This window comes from Staurois parvus, unplaced genomic scaffold (assembly GCF_062004578.1).
Source record: "Staurois parvus isolate SC_StPar_1 unplaced genomic scaffold, SC_StPar_1.0 ptg000352l, whole genome shotgun sequence".
NCBI classification, from domain to species: domain Eukaryota; kingdom Metazoa; phylum Chordata; class Amphibia; order Anura; family Ranidae; genus Staurois; species Staurois parvus.
The window spans coordinates 246,430-268,791 of record NW_028318148.1 but is presented as its reverse complement, the minus strand read 5'-3'; the positions used below and the strand labels follow the sequence as shown (position 1 = coordinate 268,791).

Here is a 22,362-nt window from a genome sequence, read left to right as displayed (position 1 = left end):
GGGCGGGACCGGGCTGGGAGAGAGGAGGGATACATGGTGTCGGTGTGAGTGCAGAGCTGTGTCCTGTACACTGTACTGGAAATACATTGTAATCAGTTTATTTGTAAACTATGTGCATCCGGTATATACAGTGTCCATCCCTCCGTGAGCTCTTCCCTTCGTGTCCTCTTCCCTCTCCTGTGTATGTTCTTTAGTCCGTGTCATCCATGGTGTTAGCATGTCTTGTGTCCATTCTTCCCACCTCCGTCCTGTGTGTATATGACATTCCCTGTGTGGTCTGTGTATTGTATGTGTCCCTGTCCCATCACCCAGCCCTCATCTCTGGACACTATATACTGTATTTATTCTTTTTGTTCTCAGCCGTTGGAGGGAATTTGTCAACACTGGATCAGACAGAATCTAGAGCAGATGTTCCTGACAACCAGTCAGCTTCTCTCTTTCATTTTCAAAGCTTACCTGAACAGGCTGAAGATAGAAGCTGATTGGTTGTCCCACACAGCTGCTTCAGACTTTGTTTATCCAGTTTCCCATCATTGGATCTTACAATGTTGCTAAATTTCTACTTCTTGTAGAATGTGTCACATTCTTCCCTGCTATATATTGTTTAACTGGTGTAATCCACTAAGCCAGGGGTTGGCAACCAGAGTGCCATGGAACCCTAGGGTTCCTCCAGAGGTTACCAGGGGTTCCTTGAGCAATTTCTGCTTCTCAGATAAGTTCCCACTGACACCCAGGGGCGTATTTACTACAAGTTACTTGCCTAGGGCGGCATTTTTCAGGGGTGCAGCACCTCCCTCCAGGAGAAGGGATGAAAGAAGGGACACATGCTCTATAGCAGTGTTTCTCAACTCCAGTCCTCATGGACCCCCAACAGGTCATGTTTTCAGGATTTCCCTCAAATGAAACAGCTGTGGTAATTACTAAGGCAGTGAAACTGATCAAATCACCTGTGCAAAATAATGGAAATCCTGAAAACATGACCTGTTGGGGGTCCATGAGGACTGGAGTTGAGAAACACTGCTCTATAGGAACCAGGTGTAATCCAAGAGAGGCTGCGGGCTGCTTAGTGTATGTAGAGCCTGACTCATTCCTGGGGATGTCCAGAGATGAATATGAGTGTCTTTCTCTCTATAGCTGGGGGGGGGGGTAGAGGAAGGCTCTCCTAGGTGGGGGGCGGCAGGGGTGTTGTTGGTCAATGTCAGGCTTTCTAAACGACAGGGGCGGGGGTGTTGGTCAGTGTCCGTGGAGGCAGACAATTTTTGTGTTGCCTAGGGCAGCACAAAACCTAAATACACCAATGCTGACACCATTAATCCTTTTAGCTATCTATAAGGGGCGATTCTTTCTAATGACCACAACTGTAAGGAGCATTCTCCCCACTGACCATCACACTAATGTATCATGCAGGGGTGTGGACATTTTTGAAAAAACTACTTGTCCAGGGACTAAATCAGGGCCCCAATCTATTTGTCCCTCATGACAATCTACTTGTCCAGGGACTAAATCGGGGCCCCAATCTATTTGTCCCTTATGACAATTTACTTGTCCAGATTTAAAAAAACATACATTTTAACCAAAACTGTATTTAATTCGGAGGCATTTTAGGAATGTTGGGCTTTTAAAAACTAAAGGGGCTTTATGGCGACTTAAAAGTGTAATATTTTTACCATTGTGCTGTTAATCTCCTCCTCCCCTCCCTGTCTCCAGCACCACATCCAGGGACTAGCAGGGAGGGGAGAGACCTTGCAGTGTAATGAGCATCGATTGGCTGCTCCTCAGGAAATGGGAGGGTCAGGCTTATCCTTTATCCCTTTTGCTATGAGAGCCGTTTTTGCATTTTTTACACAAGTTTAAAAAATAATTTTAGACCTGAAGATTACATAAAACCCCCAAACATGATATATTTTCTGAAAGCAGAGACCCTAGAGAATAAAAGCGTGGTAGTTCAAATTTTTTTTTATGTCGCATGATATTAAAATTTCAGTAAAAAATACAAGTAAGTTAATTTGAGGGGACCAAAAAAGCAATAAATTACCCTATTTGTTGTACTATATAAAACACGAGGTTGCAGCGAGTAAATAGATACCCAGCATGTCAAACCTTACATTTGCGTGCGCTCGTGAAATGGAGACGAACTTCAGTACCCTTTATTTTCTATAGGCGACACTTTTAAAGCCCCTCATAGGTCATCAGTACAGATTACGGAGGAGGTCTCATGCTAGAATTATTGCTCTCATTCTGGTGTGCGCGGTGGTTTGTAATGTGTATCACAATTGACGTTTCCATGCGTAGGCTCCCCCAACATATGCTTTTACGTATGTACGTGTATATATGTGGGGGGGGGGGGGGTTATGTGCCTGGGTGTAACTTTGATTTTTTTTTTTTACAATAAAACTTTTATTTTTTGTTGTATCCTTAATTTCTTTTGTCATCACATAGGAGACAAAGTCCCCTATGTGATGATTTGGGTGGCAGGTTCTATTTATTGCGACATCCAGGGTCTAAAAGACCCTGGATGCCTCCCCTGAATGTAATGCAGTGCACATCACATTCTTTCCTGGCCTCAATGGCCAGGAAATCTTTCAACGGGGACCTGAAATTGACATCATAACATCACTTGCGGGTCAGGACAAGAAGGGGAGGGGACGTGTCCGCTGTCCTCCGTCCCCTCTAGCCAACGGAGGTGAGCCTGTCCCGGGTCCTCAGATGGGCAAGCAGAGCCCAGGAGACCTCAAGCGCTGCCGCCCGAATGCTTCCACCTGACAGGTGAGCCCTGCTAAAGGTTAAAAAAAAAAACTACCTGCCTGGCACTCGGAACTACATGTCTCTGGCATCAGGCGATATAAATTCAACATCCCTGAATTCATGAGTTGTAGATATAGTCATTTTTAGCAGGGGTTCCCCTGAGACTGGAACGTTATTTCAAGGGTTCCTTTGTGTTGAAAAAAGCTGCACTAAGCTATAATGCAGGATCTGTACTATTTGGTACAACTAGAAGCCTCTTTTAATGCTGTATGAGGAAAGCACACTTTATTAAAACAAAGCAGAGGTAACCCCTGTGAAGATATTAAAATGATAGTGCACGAAATTCAAATGATATGATTTGGGTTGGTGTATTCCACACAGCTATGTCATCATACATAACACTGCATACACCTACTCCTTGTTCAACTCTTGCACTGTCCTGTACAGCTCTGTATAAGCCACTTGCATGTTAGTGAGGCTTGCTCAGTAAGTCTGAGAGCTATGTATAGTAAGGAAACCCCATCCAGCAATAATGATGCCTTGATCTGATTGGTTTACTTATTCATTGGAGAGTATAATAATTTTTGCAGCAAACTTGTCGGTATCACTCTTATACTGTAATAATCAATCTTTCTGCTTTTTACCCAGGATGCAATGGATCAGGTGACCCCTGCTACAAACAAAACATGATGTCAGGAGACTTCGCCTTCTGACACCTGACCTTTCATTTTACTATTATTTCATTACTGATTACCTTATCATGTCTGGACTCCCCACATCCGGGAGGAAAGCCAAGACCCTGATCATCGAGGATGGTAAAGTCTGGACCTGATTTTTTTTTTTTTTTTTTCTTTTTTGTATTAGCTAGCCGCTGACAGTCACTAGCAGGTTGGGGCCACATACACATAGGGCTTGATTTGCTAAACCAATAGAAGCTGTATATTTTGCATAGTGCATGTTGGTAAATAAGGTAAACCTGTGACTACTTTGAGTACCCTATCATGTTTGTGAGTAAGGGTAAAAATTTATTTTTTAAAAATGGGGTATGTAGCGCTAGAGAACAGATGACAAGCACAGGGACTGTTACAATATGAAATAATCACATAGGAGTTCATATAATGACTCATATATAACAGTCAGAAGCAAAACAGAGATAATCCAATGCTGCTCCAGATCACATTCGATGAGATATAGGAAGATAGTGAGGTTGTGCGCTTACCACAAGTACACACAATATGAGCATTGTATGCAATTCAACAGCAACCGGGCATCATGGTCTGGTCAATAGCCTGGGCACCCTCTGGTCATATCCGAACATCCAGGACACAGGTACACCGCTAACCAAGCTCCCTCTGGCTTTCCAATCCAAAACGCCACCTTACATTAGCTCATTAAAAAAACGAGCCGGGAAGCAAGAAAGCGCTTATAGTGAAGTACGTTTATTGAAAACACACGATGTAAGCAGAACAACCAGAACTTACATCGACAAACTATACATCCAGGCCCAGATAAATAGGCTCCCTAGTGGTTAGTGGTTAATACAACATGCACTGCATACAGATCCAGGTCCAATAGATGAAACCCTGGTGGCTAGTGATACCATGAGTATATAGTCATATAATGTATGGGTAATGCAGATATACTCATCCAGGTCTGGTGAGGCAGTTCCCTGGTGGCTAGTGGATCCTCAATAGCAAAGGCGTCAGTAGGGTGGATCCCCTAACATGTTTCGAGCTAAAGCTCGTTTTCAAAGGGGTGAATCCTGCCCTTAGACGCCAGTTTAAAAAGCCCGCGGTCGCGCATGCGCATTACGCACCACGCGCCGCTCCAGGATACTGCGCATGCGCGAATGACGTCACACGCTAACCGTGTAGCTACTGCGAATGCGCGAGCGCGTCATCACTATGGACACTGAAGCCCAAATGACAAGATCTGCCCACACTTAGGCAGGCATAGGGCAGGTCTGGACGGCTGCTCTCATCCTCCATAGAAGCGGAGACCAGAGCAGCTATCTATAGTGGTATATGCACAATCTAGATACACTAGATCGCCAGGGAAATACCCCAGAAGCAAAAAAACAGTTATATCCATAATTATGACATACATTTAAAAAACATAAATATGTAAGAACCACATATGTGCATTTTAATGAATATAAAAAGACTGCAGGATCACATATAATTAAAATCCTTAAAGTGATCCATCTATAACTACACCCAAGTTAAAAATGGAATAAGAAACGATCAAATAAAACAATATAATCATGCCACATTACAATGACATATATGCTGTTATCAAAAAAATAAGTGTCACATACTAATGACGAACAGTAAAACCATGCTAATGATCATGTGATGTCATGTAAAGAAATATATAATAAATGTCCAATATTTATACCCACATAATTAATATTATACAATCCAAAAGAACTAACGATCAAAGTGCAGAGTGGAAAATCATGCACAATGGTATCAATCTACCTTTATTAGAAAATCCCATTAATGTCAAAGTGGGATATAAACCATCTAGAAATGATGGATAGAATTCTATATAGACAGTCATTACCCAGCAGTAAACATGTCAATATAAATTCAAAGAACCCATTCCATCATTCAATGGTGAAACAATATCGTAAATGTACCCCAGGTAATGGTATAATGTACCGAAATTAGCACATAACTGGTAAAAAATCTAAAAACAATACAGGTAGCACCGTGGACAAATCAAAATCTAAACACATAAAAAGCTGTATAAATAGAAACAAAGAACCTAGTAAAACCCGAATCAACTGTTATCAATAAAGCAGTTGATGTCCAGGTCTACATTGAAGCCTCTGGGCTGAAGAGACTTGAGCTCTACAATCCACTTCGTCTCAAGACGGGACACCGCTATTTATTTTTGCTAGCACATTATTGTGTATTCAAACTGATCAGTTTCCCCTTATTTACTAACATTCACATTACTAAGTAAGTAGATTTTACTCCTTTATAGGACATCAGCTTCATGGTATATGATAGTGTCACGTATTGCTTCTATGTATTTAACAGTGATAAAATGTGAATTAGTTGTATTTGGTCATTTCAGCAGCTCTTCACTTTGAATCCTGATTATAGGAAGGACTTCCTCCTTTAGGTAGAAAATAAACCACTTAGAGGATGACACAAGGCAAGGGGACTTTCACAGGATAGTGAACAGTCATTTATGTGTTCTTGCCCACTCCATTGCAGACTGTGATGCTGCACCTCCAGATGAAGCCAACCCCTTTTCCTTCAAGGAGTTTGTGAAAAGCAAAAGCCGCCCAAAAAATTGTGACGTAGAATCCTCAAAGGTTTGTTGCTTTTTTTTTTTTTTTTTCTTTTTTTAAGAAAAATATTGCTAAGGAATCTGAAGAATTTACTGAATAACCAAGGCGAGGGCAGCATTCCAGTCCACTATTTTTCCTCGTGATCTTTTGAATTTAGGGGAGTACTTTTTATTTTTATCATATAAACATTTACATTGTGGTAGGTATGCATTTATTTGTGGCCACTAAAACTGGTGCACTCAGAATCTGGTCCAGCTTGCATGGTAGCCAGTCAGCTTCAGCTTGTTCAATTAAGCTTTGACAATAAAACCTGGAAGTTGATTGGTTTCTATGCAGAGCTGCACCAGATTTTACACCATGCGGTTTTAGTAATAACCCCCTATGCTACATTTTGAAATGTATTACATTTTGAAATTAGTCTGTTTACATTTCACAACATGACTATATGTCAATTTTAAAGAGTCAAGGGATCTGGTTCTCTCCAGGCAAGCAAGAACATCTCTCATTTACCAGCATTTTGCTGACATCCCATTTGCTTATTTTGTCTGTCTGATATTGCTTGAGTACTCCACACCTCCCTGCTGTGTAAAACCCTCACGTCATTGGCATTTGTGATTTTTGGAACACCTAATTCTGGGACACCCATCAAGGTATCTTTGCTGTCTAAAAATGCACATCCTTGATAATTAGGTGAGAAATGATTCATACCCCTTCTCCCTCCTACTTTGCAATCTCCAGAAATTATTATTGAGTGATGTAGATCCAAAAACTGGACATCCTACGTGGCTGCCATGAGGCTGCAGTCCTGCAAAGAACAAAATGTGTGACGAGAAGCTGCAGCCTCATTTGAAAGCTTTACAAAAGCTCTGATCCATTTGTTTAGGCGTTTGATTTTAGCACAGTTCAACTGTTTACCGAATTGATTGGAACTTCACTGATTGACTTTAACTGCTTCCTAGTCTTTTAATGTGTTATGGCAGGAAAAACTGCTAAACATATAGTTTAAAAAATAAGTTCACTTTTGGGAACATGTTACATGTTTCAACAGTTTTTAGGATGGAACATGTAACATTTTCCCACTGCTCCAGCTTCTTCCCGATCTGCCGCTTCTAGTGACAGCGAGCTGGATATCTTCTCCCCGAACTCGCTGTCACAATGACACTACAGGATCGCTGGTGAGCAGTCTAGGTAGTTCATTGATGGTTCCTGTCATTGTGTAACTGCCTGCCTGTATGAGGTACGAGCAGACTGCTTACACTGACAGTCAGCAGGAGCCTTGCTTTGAACCTGTGATCTGCTGAACACGGGTGCAATGCTTTACAGGCTCCTAATAATAAAAGAAAAATAATAAATTCTCATTTTTTTTTTTTACCTGCAAAAAGATGCGCAAGTATAATTTTTTTTTAAAAGGTGAATTTATCCTTTAAATACATATCTGTTTAATGTTTAAACTGCAAAATGATTTGCCATTTCAGTCGCTGTTATAACATCACTCTGCTAAATCCTGAGTCTGCTTTACTTCGTACTGAATTCAGCGTACACAGTGCCTTCCTTCACTGTGCAGGAATAAGCAGTTTATTCTGAAACGATTATATATTTTTTTCAGAACACCAAACAAAGTGCCACCCTGATTCCCAAGCCTTGCAGTAAGCTGCATTTGAGTCCTGAGTACCAGGAGACCTTCTTTAAAGACCCAACAGTTGCAGATGATTTGCTGGACGATGACGAGGATGAGGATGGGGATTGGAGTGGGAGTTATCACCCATCAGTTATTGAACAAACACATGATATTGACACATCACAGGGCAGCTTTTGTGACGAATCATATCGATACTGTGACATCTCCAGTGGTGATCCATTTACAGCTTGGCTGCCTGCCAGAGCGGTCTCTCCTGTTAAAGCAGATCCCACTAACGACACTGTTAATTATTCTATGGAGGAGCTGCACTTTCAAACACTGCAAATAAATTATGAGGCGGTAAGTGGCATCTGATCATATTCACTGTGCAAGTGTACATGGGGTTTTCACATCATCAGATTGAGACCAATTTGTGCTTTGCTGTGTGATTTTACTAGCTGCATACTTGCATCTGGAAGATTGATTCACTAGATAATAAAATGCACCTTCAAGGAGCAATTCAGTTGTGGCACCTACCATATTCTTTCTTGACAGTTTCCCTTTAAAGTCAGAGCTTAAGATGGCCATATACATAGCAATTTGTGATCGATTTGAGTACAAGTAATTGCAAACAAGTGGTTTATTGATTAAAATATCAAGCAATGCAACACACATATCCTGGTATTCATAAATACTGGCGCAGACAGATTTTGCGACAGTGTCTCTCGTGTCTTGTAAAAGTGGTAAATATTGTACCAAACTCATGTTCCTGTGTGGGAACTTGTGCTTGAATTTGGCTCATGCTGCGTCACTTTTAGAATGTATGTGAGACACTTTAGCAAAATCTGTCTGAGCCAGTTTTTCTCTCTACACCAAAAGAGAGTTGGCCCTAATTAACACCACTTTTGAATTTGGCACATTCAATGTGACGCAAGGTAGATATGGTGCATTCAATGCGACGCAACTTAAAAGTGGCACATTTTAGAACTACCTAAATTTGGTGCACGAGTCACTGTCAGATCCAAAAGTGTCGCAAATGCTTCATAAATGTGATGCAATACAGTAACAAAAGGGATAAATGCCTTAAAAGTTGCGCAAAAGCTTTACTGAATTCCTTGCATAGTATTGTTTCATATTTTGCAGTCAACTAAAAATAGGGGTCAAAAATGAAATTTAGCGGTTGTAAATTTAAGCAATCTATTAAACGCAATTATTTAATCAATCTGAATTATGATTGGTTCTCCCAAAACATGCAGATATTTGAATAATTAGGAGCGGTTATCAATATTCAATAGAAATAGATCAAGAGCTCACTAAATCAATTCAAGTTTTTATTCAATCATTTTGGTCCCATTGAATGATCAATTGTATGCTCTTTTGGCTATGTATGTGGCCACCTTTAGGCACACCTGGTCTGCATCCCACAGTGCAATGTGTGTGCTTTGCAGCAGCCCTTTTTCAGCAGAGGACTCTGTGTGGCTCCCACCTCCCAGTCATTGGGTCCTAGTAATCAAAATAAAAATACAATTGGCTAATGTAGATAATACTAGTAAATGGTATGATTTGTCCTCTCTTTGGTGTTTAGCTGCAGCAGGAGAACAATCTTCTAAAACGAAGAGTACAAGAACTTCAGGAGGATAAATGAATCCCAGGCAGATAAGTAAGCAAATACAGATTAAATATATTTGAACATGTTAGTCTACTAATGAAGATTTACAGGTCTAGTCCACTTAAACGTGATATTTTAGTTCTAGGTGGATTCTATCTCTTCACCCTCCGCTCAGCTTGGTTCCATTTTTATATGCTGTCATACATCTTGTAGAAACACTGATATGAAGGAACAATGGCATTAGATAGACCAGATTCATCTATTCTTTAAAGTTGCCATTGCTTAAGAACATTTATCTGTTTTTTTCGTTCTGAATGGTACCATACTTTCTTCTCCCGTCCCATAATTGGGCAGATCTCTGAGTTGTCATTGCTACATTTTTGAAATACTGCAGTTAAAGGGGTGGGGTTTAGCGGCAAGGGGAAGTTTCTTGTCAATACAACTCACCACAGTGAAGACGAAGATTGTCTTGCATTCTCTTGCTATTAATACTAGACAAGGCTTACTATATTTACAGTACAGAATGTATGTTTTAGGGTAAAAAGATCTGCATACAAAGTTGGAGGAGAAGATTCTGGAGGAGCAGAAGGAGGCACAGGATTTGGAGTCCATGGTACAACAGGTGGAGGCCAATCTTCAAATGATGACGGTCAGTACAAGAGTTTTGTAACTTGCTGGTATCATATTATTTGATAAGGTTTCTGAATCTCCTTTCATCTTCCAGAAAAGGGCATCAAAGGCTGAGAATCATGTGACCAAACTGAAGCAAGAAGTGGCTCTTCTCCAGGTAGATGCAGAATGATATTCAACACCTGCATGATACAAAGTATCCGCTCATACCAACACTGTCAAAGACTCCTACAGACCTTACAAAACATTTTGTGGATGTGATTCACCCAGCTTATACTCCCCCCCCCCCCCCCCCCCCTTCCTTTTGGCCTCAAAAACCTAGACGGGCAAAGCTTATCTGGCCTAATTATGACATCACTCAAGGTGTCCATTTTCTTTAGTAAATGTTCCCAATTACCTAAAGGGGGCAGCAAAGGATTAGGAATAATTTTGGATTTTTCCTAAAAACTTCTGTGCTATGTCAAGAGTTGACCTATAATGAATTATATAAGTTATTATCAACAAATTTCTATCTATACATTTTGCAGACATTCGCTGAGGCCATTTGTACTGAAATCTCTTAATTATCTAAATTCTTCCGTTGTAATATAATAAACTCAAAATAATTTCATTACAATAAATACAAGAACAATTTCCAAAATTCTGTCAAAACTGAGTTTTAAAGAACATTTGTTTAGCCTGTTACATGAAAGTAAGGTTAATAATATAACTGCGATTTGCAAAATCTTCAACTTTACTCAAATTAGTTGATGCAAAAAATAAAATTAAAAACAACTACATCTAGTATTATGACCTCCATGATTTGTAAGGACAGCACCAAGTCTTCTACACGTGGAATGAACGAGTTTGTGATATTGCAACATCTGTCTTTTTCCATTCTTCAAGAGCCGACCTCTTTTAGAGAGTGGATGGAGAATGATGCTCAACTTGTCTCTTCAGAATTCCCCATAGGTGTTCGATTGGGTTCAGATCAGGAGACATACTTGGCCACTGAATCATTTTCACCCTGTTCTTCTTCAGAAAATGCAACAGTGGCCTTAGATGTGTCTTTTGAATCATTGTCATGTTGGAAATGTGCATGACGACCAAGGGCATGGAGTGAGGTAGCATCTTCTCTTTCAATACACTGATGACGCCATACAGTTTTAAAGCCATTAGTTCCAAAAACTTTTATCATGGTCTCATCACACCAGAGTACAGAGTACCAGTAGTCTTCATTTTCAGCATGGGCCCTGGCAAATTCTAGGCAGGCTTTTTGTGCATGGCTTTAGGAGAGGCTTCCCTGGTGGACGACACCCATGCATGCCATTCCTCTGCCAGTGTATGCCGACAGGGGAAACAATCACTCCAGTTTGGCTTTCTACTTCTTTAGCTAGCTGCAGTGAACTTGAATGGCAAATTTCTTTAACCCTTTTCATCAGAAAACGCTCCTGTCGAGGTGTTAACTTCTGTGGACGGCCTTGACGTCTCTATGAGATGGTTGCAGTTCCATCTTTGTTAAATTTTGTATCACATTTTCTACAGTATTTTGACTGATAAGTAAAGCTTTGCTGATTTTTTTGTAGCCTTCACCTTTCTTGTGTAAAGAAATTATTTTCTTTCTTAGGCCTTGTGAGATGGGAAGGGGTTTTCTTTAGGTAACACCCTTTTATTATTATTATTATACAGTACTTATATAGCGCCAAAGGGTATGCTCAGCACTGTACAGTAGCAAGGGGGACAGAACATGAGACAAGACAGTAACAATACAATACACGAGGGGTTCGAGGGCCCTGCTCTTTCGAGCTTACAATCTAGGAGGGAGGGGAAAGTGGTACAGGAGGAAATGGCTGTGGGGAATGGAGTGGTGGGAGGAGTGGAGGAGGTTAGTTGTTGGGTGAGGTCAGGTGTTAGGTGAGGTTGGGGTAGGCTTCCCTGAAGAGGAGGGTTTTCAGGGTGCGCCTGAAGGTGAGGAGGGTAGGTGACAATCTGATGGATTGGGGTAGGGAGTTCCAGAGGATGGGGGAAGTCCTAGAGAAGTCCTGCAATCAGACGTGGGAGGAGGAGACCAGGGAGCTAGAGAGTAGGAGGTCCTGTGAGGATCGGAGGGCACGGGCATCAACTGACTGCTGGATGCTTGTTTAATGAATAATTAGACTCGCCTGTAGTTGAATTCTTGTTAATTAGGATTTTGTTGTCTAAAATTTAGCTTTGCTCCTAAGACTTTCATTGGGGTGTATTAATTTTGCAACATGGTCTTGAATGGATTTGTTAGGAAAAATACTTTTTTGTGTGTGCAAATGAACAAATCTTGTTTGTAATCAATGGCCCCCATTTGTGGGAGTATTTTGTAGTATAGTGTCCCATAGAAAATGTTTTCGGAAAGGAAAGGTTTTCTGAAAAATCTGTTGGAGTGTACGCATTTATGCTGAGCACTGTAGATATAAAGATTGAATATAGTAATATAAAAAACAAATTACTTTTCCGCTGCCCTATAGCAGAAATACTGCTACAGAGAGGCAGGGATACACAAAATCACATGTATATATACATGATTTTACATTTCCGGGTAGGGGGTGCACACGCGAGCCCTATCCGCGCCGCCATTCGAGGCCTCGGCTGTCAATCACCTGGTGCTGGTGAATGATCACCGAGTATTACCAACAATAAACAATACAGTTCTCTCCCCTGTCGGCTCCAGCACACTGTTTTGTATGGCTCTGCATGGCATACAAAGCAGTGTGCTTACAGTGGAAAGCACAGACACAGCCTCATAGTAAAACACACACAGCACACAGTTAACCCTTTGATAGCCCCAGATGTTAACCCCTTCCTGCCCAGTGCCATTAGTACAGTGTCAGTACTTTTTATTAGCACTGATCACTGTATTGGCGTCACTGGCGCCAAGTTAGTTCCCCCCCCCCCCCCCAGTGTCAGAATGCCTGCTTCAGTCCCGCTATGAGTCGCTGATCGCCGCCATTACTAGTAAAAAAAAAAAATTCCAGTATATATACCGCCATTTGTAAACACTATAACTTTCACATAAACCAATTAATTTACATGTATTGGGATTTTTTTTATCCGCAAAGACATGCAGCAGAATACATTTTGCCCTAAATTTATGGCAAAATTTTATTTTTTAAAACATTTTTACTGAACATGTTAAATAGCAAAAAGTCAAAAATATTGTTTTATTTCTTAAAATTGTCAGTCTTTTTGTTTATAGAGCAAAAAATTAAAATGCACAGGCGATCAAATACCACCAAAAGAAAGTGGGAAAAAAGGACATAAATTTCATTTGGGTGCAGCGTTGCATGACCGTGCAATTGTCACTTAAAGTAATGCAAAAAATGGCCTGGTCAGAAAGGGGGGTAAATCCTTAGGAGGGCAAGTGGTTAATTTTTTGGTAAATGACATTTTTGATTAAAATAATCTTGTCAGATAATAACACCATATGCAAGGTAAATTTTAATATGAACTCTTTTCCAGATTTTGATGAGGAAATAAAAAATAGTGAACTGTTATTTGTCCTTTTTGAGTCCGAGACATGGCCTCCTCAATTAATCTTGCAATGTGGTACCATGATCAGTCCTTATCTCATGACTATCTGATACAACTGTACCCCCCAAATTTACAACCTGGGAAAGTATGCCGTAAGAAACTGAGAATGTCTGATGTTAGAGTCTTTGGACAGAAACCATGAACTGAAATTCAACTTGAATACTGATAGAATATTAAGAATAAAATGGCTTCCAGCATGCTCATGTTACATTATGTAGATATAAGTTTGGGCCTTACAGTTTAATTTTATGAGCACAGAATAGTTCTGACACAGCTTAAAGGGAAACTATCATTTTCAGTAATTGCACATTGATTTTTCATCTATCTGTAGGTTATTTGTGACATTACTATTGCATTTTATTTTCATGGCTGTTTGACCAAGCAGAGTGGGATAAAATCATTTAGTCACATTAGTAGTAGCTAGTCCCATTCAGCTTGTTCATTAATGCTTAAGGAATGCAAGCACATTTTTTAAATGAGTGTTGGGACCATACCCCAGCATGTTTTGGCCACGTAGGTAACGTAGTTACCTTAATGCAGTCACCATGGTGTCATGAATTTTGTCAAGGCAGGTAGTGATTGAGAAAAAAGCATGATGGGGAGTGTGAAAGTGTCATGAAGTCAGAAAGATACATTCTTTGTTGGGGTTAAATGGCTGAAGGTGTGATATGCTGTCAGATCACAAAGGTAGAGATGTTAAAATGGCGTTATATGTAGGTGACAGGTGGTGTTGCAGGCCTTCGCCCTTGTTTAGAAACAGTTTTTCCAAGTTTAACATAAATGGCCTCCTGGAAACCAATTTTCCTCACCATCCTCTGTGAATGTCCCTTGTCCTTAAAGTGTTACTAAACCCACAACAGTAAAATCAGTCTGTATATTCAGTAAAGCATGTTTGTTATATAATAAGGATGTTTGATCCTGTCTTCTCTGATCCTCCCCTTCTACTGTTCCCCATCCATCTGCTGATAAAACAGCCTTGAGGGCAAGCTGCACATACTCAATGTGGTGTGTATTGCTAGAGTGTTTTTTTCTTTTTCTTTTCTTTGGAGAGTGCATGTGATCAGCACAGGGCCAATCTGTGCTGTTCAGACAGAGGACCAGGGGTTATGCAGCCTCATAGGACAATCAGGGAGAATGAAAATTCCTCCTGTAAGCTTTAACCAGTGCTCTGCTGGACTCTGATAGAAGTCACAAGACTGCTCCTAACTACTGATGAGAAAAGATATATATTTACTGAACCTGTGGATTTTACCCTCCCATGTTAGACGATTCTTTTTTGGGAGGTTGTATTGTTAATGCAGAGTAGAGGTTTTTGCATTCCTCATGACACTGGACTGTATATACCAAGATCTTTTGCTTGTGTTTGGGTTCGGAAGTACAAGTCGATGTTGACACTTCTAGGCTTAACAAGGATACAATGTTTGTCAAAAATCTTTCTGTGATTTTTGGACACTCAAGCCACCTATCTCACGTTTTCTGCTTCTCTCTTCCTTTGGATGGTCCTGTGTCTTTGCTTTACCTTGTGTGTGTGTGTGTGTTTTTTTTTTAGAAAAGACCTGTCTGGGTAGCTACAAACTTTCAAAGCACTTTCATGGTGTCTGTGTTCTTTGTTTTTGGAGTTTGTTGTTACCATCTCGGACCAGTGTTGAAGAGTTTTAATGACCCATAATTTGCGGTGGGTGTCAAAATACATATACAAGTCCTTATAGGTAGGGCTCTTGCAGACCTTTATGCCCAAGTTACCCTCTTCTGTGACAGTAACATGCAGTTAAAAAGGGTTTTTTTGTAATTCTGTTTTTCTTCCCGTTTCAGTTTGTGTGTTGACTGAAAACATATACCTATAGTTGCAAGAAAAAGTATGTGAACCCCTTGGGATTACGTGGAGTTTTGCATGAATTGGGCATAAAATGTGCTCTGAACGTCATCTAAGCCACAACAATAGAAGAACACAGTCTGCTGAACACAATACTACACAAACATTAGATGTTGCCATGGTTTAATTGCACATAACATGTAAACATTCACAGTGCAGGGAGGAAAAAGTATGTGAGACCCTAGCTTAATGACTTCTCCCAGAGCTAATTGGAGCCAGGAGTGAGCCAACCTTGACTCCAATCAGTGTGATGATATTGGATGTGTTGCTGACAGCTGTCCTGCCCTTAAAAAACACACACCTGTTTTGGGTTTACTGGTTTCAAGAAGCACTATCTGATGTGAACCATGCCTCGCAGAAAAGAGCTCTCAGAAGACCTACGATCAAGAATTGTTGACTTGCATGAAGCTGGAAAGGGTTACAAAAGTATCTCCAAAAGCCTTGATGTTCATGTGTCCACGGTAAGACAGCCTGTCTACAAATGGAGAAAGTTTAGCACTGTTGCTACTCTCCCTAGGCGTGGTCATCCTGTAAAAATGACTGCAAGAGCACAGCGCAGAATGCTGCATGAGGTAAAGAAGAATCCCAGAGTGTCAGCTAAAGACCTACAGAAATCTCTGGCACATGCTAACATTTTTGTTGACACATCTACAATAAGGAAAACATTAAACAAGAATGGAGTACATGGGAGGACACCACGGAGGAAGCCATTGCTGTCCAAAAAGAATATTGCAGCATGTTTGAAGTTTGCAAAAGAGCACCTGGATGTTCCACAGCACTACTGGCAAAATATACTGTGGACAGATGAAACCAAGATTTGGGAAGTTGTTTGGGAAGAACACACAACACTATGTGTGGAGAAAAAAAGGCACAGCACACCAACATCAAAACCTCATCCCCACTGTAAAACATGGCGGAGGGAGCATCATGGTTTGGGGCTGCTTTGCTGCCTCAGGGCCTGGACGGATTGTTGTCATTGATGGGAAAATGAATTCCAGAGTTTATCAAGACATTTTGCAGGAAAACGTACGACCATCTGTCTGCCAACTGAAGCTCCGCAGAGGATGGGTGATGCAACAGGACAATGACCCAAAGCATACAAGTAATTCAACAAAACAATGGCTGCAAAAGCACAGAATACGCCTTCTGGAGTGGCCCAGTCCGAGTCCTGACCTCAACCCGATTGAAATGCTGTGGCATGACCTTAAGAGAGCGATTCACACCAGACATCCCAAGAATATTGCTACACTGAAACAGTTTTTTGAAGAGGAGTGGTCCAAAATTACTCCAGATTGTTGTGCAGGTCTGATCTGCAACTACAGGAAACGTTTGGTTGAGGTTATTGCTGCCAAAGGAGGGTCAACCAGTTATTAAGTCCAAAGGTTCACATACTTTTTCCTCCCTGCACTGTGAATGTTTACATGTTATGTGCAGTTAAACCATGGCAACATCTAATGTTTGTGTAGTATTATGTTCAGCAGACTGTGTTCTTCTATTGTTGTGACTTAGATGACGTTCAGAGCACATTTTATGCCCAATTCATGCAAAACTCCACGTAATCCCAAGGGGTTCACATACTTTTTCTTGCAACTGTAGTTACCTACATTCGGTATAGAATTACCCCCCTTTAAAAAAATCACATTTTGTTACTTTGCAGCCTGAAACGAAGACAGACAGTTTTAGTTTCATCCAGCTGTATTTACTCCATGCAGCTTAAAACATCCAGGTGAAAGATATAACACCAATGTGTCAGAAAACAATAAAAAAACTTTCAAAAACAGAATCACTGACTTGGAAAAAAAGATCACCCCTCTCCTAAAAATGACTTCTAAAATCAGTCAGGTGTAGCTAATCACCTTTTCAATGGCACACAAAACCATTTGACTTTTAACTGTGATCAGCTGTTGTCATTTTGATTAGCTCAGCATGAAAAAACTTTCCTGGAGAATTTCAGTCCCTGATAGTGCAACTGAAGCAAACAATCACCTATTTGTGGCAAGGCACTGTCAAAAGATCTCCGGGATAAAGTTGTGGACAGGCACAAGTCAGGAAATGTATACAAAAAAATGTCAAAGGCTTTATCAACACCTAGAAGCACAGTGAAGTCTATTAATAAAAAGTGGGAAGGTATTTGGTACAACACAGACTCTCCCTGGATCAGGATGTCGCTCCAAACTGGATGAAAGAGCCAGCAGGAAAATGGTCAGAGAGGCTACCAAGAGGCCTACAGCAACTCTGAAGCAGTTGCAGGAATTTATGACAAAGAGTGGTCATTGTGTGCATGTGACAACAATATCACAAATTCCCCACAAATGTGGCTTGTATGGGAGGGTTGCAAGAAAAAAGCCACTCCTCAAGAAAGGCCACATGGAAAAAGTTATGTTCAGATGAGACTACAATTGAATTATTTGGCCTCGACACTAAACTATATGTCTGTCGGAAATCCAATACAGCTCACAATCCAAATAACACCTTTCCTACAGTAAAGCATGGAGGTGGTAATATCCTGGTATGGGGGGTTTCTCTGCAGCAGGAACTGGAGCACTTGTCCGGATAGAAGGAAAAACATATTTGGCAAAATGCCATCAAATTCTTGAGGAAAATCTGCCCTTTGACTTGCAACACGATCATGACCCAAAGCACACAGCAAAAATTACCACACAGTGGTTGAAGGAGAAAAAAGTGAATTTCTTTGCATTGCGTAGTCGGAGCCCAAACTTAAACCCCATTGAAAATCTGTAGATTGACTTGAAGACTGCAGTCCACAAACGGTCACCATCAAATTTAACTGAACTTGAGCAGTTCTGCAAAGAAGAGTGGGCAAATATTGCAAAATCTAGATGTGCAAAGTTAGTAGTGACATATCCCAACAGACTAAAGGCTGAAATTAAAGCAAAAGGTGGTTCAACAAAATACTGACACAAAGGGGTGATCTTTTTTTCCAATTCAGTGATTCTGTTTTTGATTTTTTGTTTTCTGACCTGTTGATGTTATATCTTTCACTTGGATATTATAGGTTGCACTAAGTAAATACAGCTGGATAAAACAAAAACTGTGTCTGTCTTCATTCCAGGCTGCACAGCAACAAAATTAATTATTTTAAAGGGGGGTGATTTTTTTCTATAACCACTGTATGAGACTCTAAATGCTAGATGATTGTTCCTGACACTCAATAGAACTGATGAAGCCATTTGAATGAGTGGTGAAACATCTACAACATTACAGAATAAATGCAGTTGAATGTGACAACTACTGCTAGCTGAACTGTGACCTGGATAAAGGGAAACTTTGCCCAATTACTGTGCGGGAAGTAAAGCCTGCATACGTAATGAGGAAATATGGCTGTCCCCATGTACACATACAATTATAATTTCAATATTGAAACAATGTTTCTAAACATTTATCACACTCTGATAAGATTACATACATTAATCTAGTCCTATTCAGGTGTATAACAAAAAGCTATACTTTTCCCTCCTAAAAATATTAGCTTCTGTAAGGTTGTGAAACACAGCCAATGTTTTAATTATTATTAACCACTACCTTGCCCTATTGCCGCTGTTTCCTTTAGATTCAGTTGAACACCTACAAAGCAGAGAACGAAGCTTTACGAAGGGGTGAGACAGCCGGAATGAATGCTGTAAAACAAAATGCCAACTTGGCGTTAGAGAACCTGCACAAGGCGGTGAGCGGTGCCCAGGTCTCTATAAAGTAAGCTATATTTTCTGTTTAGATTATTTAACTACATATCACCTGCTTTGTTTTTATTTATTTTCATTTTTACACTCCACAGGCAACTGGTGTCTGGAGCGGAATCTTTAAATATTGTGGCACAGCTTTTAAACTCCATAGACAAAATAGCAGAAGTTCATGAGGACGTTCCCTAAAAGTTTGACTACTCTGCCTTTGGAGAATGTGCCAAAAACCACTGCCTTGTAACAGCCAATCAGGTTTCAGCTGTGAAGGTGTCTTAGCATTGGAATGAAGTGTCTGGTTAGTTGCTGTGTTCTAAACTGTACTTTTCGGACTATCAGTATGTGAAATCACCATTTTATAGATAACATGAAAATACGTTCTCATGGTTTGTAATTTTGCGGGATCCTTGTGAGCTGATTTGCTGCATTTTGTAATATCTTACAGTGCACAGCATGGTTGACAGGCACTTGTCAGCTTCATTTCAACTGTCACCTATTCCAAAATCTGATCTTCTCTATTTTTGTATATACTAAATATTTTCTTTAATATACTCTAAGTGGCATCTGCATACATGAACAGGTCTGTGGTTTGTTCTCTGCTAACTGGCCAAAAATTCATTATGATATTTATTTATTAAAAATTAGATGGGGCTATATATATATATATATATATTTTACTTTTTAACAATCTTTTCTGTGAGCAATTAGAGAAAAACTAAAATTTATCTTTTCTATTATAGGCCTAATAAACTTAGTTACTTTTATAAATATTTAAATATTGCAAATATGATTGCAAAATGTCCCATATTCAAACAGGAAATTACACATTGACAGCTGTGCTGGCAGAGTTGCCTGTGTGCAGGTTTTGGGCCCCCTGTTCAACTACTGGCCAAGTACAAACACCTATTCACTGTGCATTGATTAACAGCTAGATAGAAGTGAGTGTGAGTAAGTCCCAGTACCCATTTCAGCCACATCTTGTGTAAATAGGTCCCGGGCTGCACAGAATGCATAAATATTATGCCCATCCTTGACATAATTGTGCTTGCAGCCTGTTATTATGTAAAGCACATGCACTGGTGCAATGTGGATTTCTAGCATTTTGTTTACTACCCAATGCTCCTGTACAAGAATATTGCAGACTGTGTGTTTAAAACGTTCCCAAGCCTGAAATGGCAGCAAATCAGTACTGGTTGCATTACAATATTGCAAAAATATAATATATTTACCTTCTGTTCAGATGTGGAATTATATTTTTTTTCTCCAATATTGTATGTATATACACTGACCGACCACTTCATTAGGTACAGCTTTTCAATTGCTTGGTAACACAAATTGCTAATCAGCCAATCACATGGCAGCAACTCGATGCATGTAGACATGGTGAAGACGACTTGCTGAAGTTCAACCCAAGCATCAGAATGGGGAAGAAAGAGGATTTAAGTAACTTTGAACGTGGCATGGTTGTTGGTGTCGGACAGGCTGGTCCGAGCATTTCAAAAACTGTTGATCTACTGGGATTTTTATGCACAACAATCTCTAGGGTTTACAGAGAATGGTCCGAAAAAGAGAAAATATCCAATGAGTGGCACTTGTGTGAATGAAGATGCCTGGTTGATGTCAGAGGTTAATGGAAAATGGGCATTTGTTTTAGAACATGGCAAAGTTATAACCATAGCAGTGGAGCATAGCAGAGGTGCCACCCCTCTCCCTCTTACACATTAGTGAAAAAAAATCTATTTGTCTTGCAAATGGCTTCCTGGGATGTGTGAGGCAGCCATTCCAGTTTCCAAGATGTCGCTCAACAGCAGACATGCCACAGGGGTCTTTATCAGGCCCTGTGTATCTGGCAAAGACTCATGGAATGTCTGTGCTCACTTCCATTTTATGACAGGGTGAAGTGTTGTGGATTATTGTTTTTGTGACCACAATAAAATGTAAAATGCCCCTTGCCATGAGAAGATTAAATAATTTTGCAACACAAAGCTAGGAATGTGCATCTGTGTGTTCTTAGTCCCACTCAGGGTCAATCAGAAAATGTAGTCTTAGAGTTATTGTCAAGTTCACTGATGCAAACCTAAACTTGGTCCAAGCATCTAAATATCAAGATTCTATAGCCGCTAAAGGGTTAAACAGTATTGTGCTCCCAGTAAGAGCATCCAACATGACCTATCATGTTGGATGCACTTTATAGCTAACTTCACCTTTTGTGTGCTTTACCAAACTGCTGCTATGGGCAATAAGCACAGTCTCGCTTCCGGCAAAACTTTACTGTGTTGCACTTTAAAGTGTACCTGTCAGGATAGAAATATTGGAGCTTCTATTTTGCACTTAAAGGTAATGGCATCCTGACACTGGCTTTACTACTCCATAATACAGGATTGGATTGCAGGCTTTACTGGCTGCTTACTTGTTCCAGATTAGCTGACTTACTAAATCGTGGCCATGAAGAACAGCTAGGGAACAGAATCTTTAACAGCATGTCAGGAGTGGCAGCTATCATTTTTTGTTATCTTGGTAAGTTCTTTGTAATTTACTCTCTATTATATTTGAAGGGATTCCGTCTTGAAGCTTTACACATTTCTGAGAAGCCTTTCATGAAAGCTGCCACTTTCTTCCAGTCTGTGTAGCTGTTAGGAGAAATGACCATGAAAGTGAATTGGTGCTACATTACCATGGATCCAGTGTCTGTGCAGGCTTCTCAAGCATGTATTTTGCCCGAAGGCATTGCTAACCTATAGAAACCAATCTTCACCTTCAGTCGTAGAAGCCAGCAGTAAAGGAACATTTCTGATTGCAGTATTACTTGAATTTACACATTGGGTAGAGGGAAAATATTTGTATGGTGATGGATGCTTCCCTTGTACTATGCACATATAATACCAAGGACTGTGACTCAAATGTTTTTCTCCTAAAAATTCTGCATGTGTGAAAATGTCAGAGTGTCATAGAAGTGTTCACACTGGGACAATGCAGTCATGAGCAGATCTGCATGGAAATTTCTCAGCGTGAACTGCATGACAGTGTTGGACCTTTTTTGTTTTGTTTACAAGTAACAATTCTCTTGTATCTGTTCATATTAGCTGAGCGATATAGTAATTGTATAAAGATTTTTTTACAGCACTTTATACTGATTGAGTGTACTGATATATTTGCCTTTTACAAGGAAACTCCAGACTGGCTAGGGAAAAACATTGTTCTTTACCCCTGGTTCACATATATGCGGCCGTGTGGGCTGCGTTTTGCAGGTGCACAAGAGCCCATTCATTTGAATGGATTCCCGTGCCCCATGACACGCAGGGAAGAAGTCCCTGCACTTCTTCTGAAAATGCAGCCCGCACGGCAACC

At 40.3% G+C, this 22,362-nt stretch overlaps 1 protein-coding gene across 1 annotated transcript; it reads left to right on the top strand.

Annotated features, from left to right (window-relative positions):
* The first annotated feature begins 1 nt into the window (after window position 1).
* Window positions 2-22,137, top strand: ENTR1 (endosome associated trafficking regulator 1). Its single transcript, XM_089684653.1, is given in 10 exon segments — window positions 2-44; window positions 3,394-3,560; window positions 5,973-6,073; window positions 7,656-8,027; window positions 9,253-9,300; window positions 9,302-9,327; window positions 9,799-9,925; window positions 10,001-10,063; window positions 18,891-19,030; window positions 19,113-22,137. Coding segments are annotated over 9 exon segments (1,026 nt in total). The 5' UTR covers window positions 2-44; window positions 3,394-3,505; the 3' UTR covers window positions 19,207-22,137.
* The last annotated feature ends 225 nt before the right edge of the window (window positions 22,138-22,362 follow it).